Consider the following 2,931-nt stretch of genomic DNA (forward strand, 5'->3'; position numbering starts at 1 on the left):
TTTTTTTTTTTTTTTTTTTTTCTTTTTTTCTTTTTTTCTTTTTTTTATTATTCAACATAAACATAAGATGACTGAGGAATGTGCTTAAAAAAATGAGACCTCAGAATATACATAAAAATGCTATATGTAGAAATAAGATCCAAGGGTTTCGTCTCGTCGTTTTTTAAATTAACATAATAAATGTTATCAAAAATATTTTCACTATTTATATTATTACTAATATTAATATAGTTGTTATAAATTAAATTATATGTTCTCTCTATATTATTACAATTATCCATTATAAGAAAAACTCCTTTTGCTTTACTTAATAAATGTAAAAATTTATTGTCATCTTCTGTATAAAGGTTTTTATAATTTATATATAAATCACTATCCTCCTTATATTTTAACATGAGTATTTTATTTTCTTTACAATATTTATATATTTCATTTATATCTGTATTTTTAAAAGGAATATCTAATAAATAACCAGATGAAGCACGTATTGTAAGAGGATGGAAAAAGTCAATGTCATATATATTATTTATATCCATATTTTTATAGCTCGATTTTATTTTATTTTTCCTTTTCCTATTTAAGTTATCAATATTAAATATACACTGCCATTTTAACAGAAAACAACTTCGAATTAAAGTACCTATATCTCCATTACATAAATATTCAATATTGTTATTGTTATGACACGTATGGGAATTTTTTAATTTATCATTTGTATATATTTTATCTTCATTTGGTTCCTTACTTTGACTTTGATCTTGACTTTGACTTTGACTTTGATCTTGACTTTGACTTTGACTTTGATCTTGACTTTGACTTTGACTTTGATCTTGACTTTGACTTTGACTTTGATCTTGACTTCCATTTTGACGTCCATTTTGACTTCCATTTTGACTTCCATTTTGACCCTCTTCGACTTGTTCTTTTATTTTTTTACAACTAGCCATTTCTTCCATTACGTTGAAATTTTTTTCACCTGACCTGTTCAGGTTCTTTTCTGATATCAAATTATAACAAAAAGAATCATTAATATTAGATATATTTGTATTGTTTGTAATATCCATATTTATGTTTGTTTTAACTGTAGGAATATTATTATTAATATGATTAAGACACATTTGTTTCTTTTTTGTAGGTTCATAATTGATGTTATAGAAACAGAAAGCTAAAAAAGGAAGTCCTACATTATCAAAGTAAAATTTGTGTGTGATTTCAGCTATTACTCCATTGTTGAAGGAATAAAGAAAAGATAATTTTTTTAACAATTTGTTGGATAACAATATAAAATTATCATAGGAACGAAAATCCTTCAAGTTGTTAATACTATTTGTATAAATTCTGGAAATATGATTTTTTTCTCTTTCTAATATAATTTTCTTATTTGTTAATATAACTTTTTCTTGTTTTTGTCTATAATTTCTGTCACTAGCTAATTTATATAAATGAATAAATATTGGATGATTTTGTGATTTTATTATTTTAACTTTTTTTGAAGAAAAAAATATTTTATAAAAATGATCGTTTTTTTTTTTTTCATTTAAAGTTAATAAATTATCATTTTTATTTTTATTTGTTTGTTTTATTAGCATATTGTTTATATGTTTTTCTTCTGTGCAATTAATAATATTAGAATTACAATTTTTTTTTATTATTTTCTTATTTTTTTTTATATCATGTGTTGACAAGGATACATTTATATTAATACTTTCTGTATTGACATTATTTGTGCATATATTACTTTCATCCATAATAATATTATTTGTTAAATGCTTTGAATGTATTATGACCTTTTCATTCTTTATATTTTTATCACCCTTAATGTTCTTGTCAACATTTTCAGGAGATTCTTTCCTTTTCATTTTTTTTATATTTTTTATCTTATCTAATTTTTCATCGTTATTCAGTTTATATTCATCCATAATTTTGTTATAGAACTCGTTCGTCAGATTATTTTCCTCCTTTTTTTGTTCCTCATTCGTTTTGAATATTTTATCAACGGGGTGATCCTTATTCGGATGATTCTTACGAAGATTATTATGATGATAATTTAATGTTCTATTTTTTTCTGCTTTATGTTTCACTTTCTCTATCTCTATCTCTATCTCTTGACTTTCTTTTTCGAAAGAGAAGAAATTATACTTTCTGTACATAATACCATTCTTACATAGGTATTTGTAAATTAATATGGCATACCTTTTTGTGTTAGTTGTATAACACAACATAATTTAAAAATATAAATGTTTCAGTTATATATTTTTGTTTATGTGAGAAGTGCATTTTTTCGTTCATGTATTCCTTTGCTCTTGATTGAACCTAAAAATTTTATCTCAACATTTTTAAACCATTCTTATTAATCATATAAATAAATATAAATATATATATATATATATATATATATATATATATATCTCATTTTTTTTCTACCTTTTTATATTATCTATATATCACTTGGAAGAAAAAAAAAAATAATAATAAATAAATAAATAAATAAATATATATATATATATATACAATTTAATACTTATTATATATATTATTCACAAATAGTACTCCTTCAATTAAGGTGTAGGAACTAAAAAAAAGGGGCATATGTACATAATGTGCACCTGGATTATATAAAAAGAAGAAGAAAAAAAAAAATGAAACTAAAAGATATTATATATTTTATCATGTGATTTATTTAAAAATGATTTTAAATATAAGAGTATATTATCATTCATATTAATGGATTATTTATATTTATATTTTTATTTTTATTTATTTTTTTTTTTTTTTTGAAAATATCATATTATTTAATAATTAATTCAAAATGAGAAATTTTATACATATATTAAAATATGTATAAATATTTACAGCGGTTAAATATGAAAAGTAAAATAATAAAAAAAAAGAAAAAAAAAAAAAAAAAAAAAAAAAAAAAAAAAAAAAAAA

At 20.7% G+C, this 2,931-nt stretch overlaps 1 protein-coding gene across 1 annotated transcript; it reads right to left on the reverse strand.

Annotated features, from left to right (window-relative positions):
- Window positions 1-47: 47 nt before the first annotated feature.
- On the reverse strand, window positions 48-2,222 carry PRSY57_1028600 (hypothetical protein; the record flags this gene model as incomplete). The annotated part of the gene is made up of 1 exon (XM_012907874.2): window positions 48-2,222. One exon carries the CDS (start codon window positions 2,220-2,222, stop codon window positions 48-50), a length of 2,175 nt encoding a protein of 724 aa, XP_012763328.2.
- Window positions 2,223-2,931: the final 709 nt, after the last annotated feature.

The sequence above is a fragment of the Plasmodium reichenowi genome, chromosome 10, assembly GCF_001601855.1.
Source record: "Plasmodium reichenowi strain SY57 chromosome 10, whole genome shotgun sequence".
Classification (NCBI taxonomy): domain Eukaryota; phylum Apicomplexa; class Aconoidasida; order Haemosporida; family Plasmodiidae; genus Plasmodium; species Plasmodium reichenowi.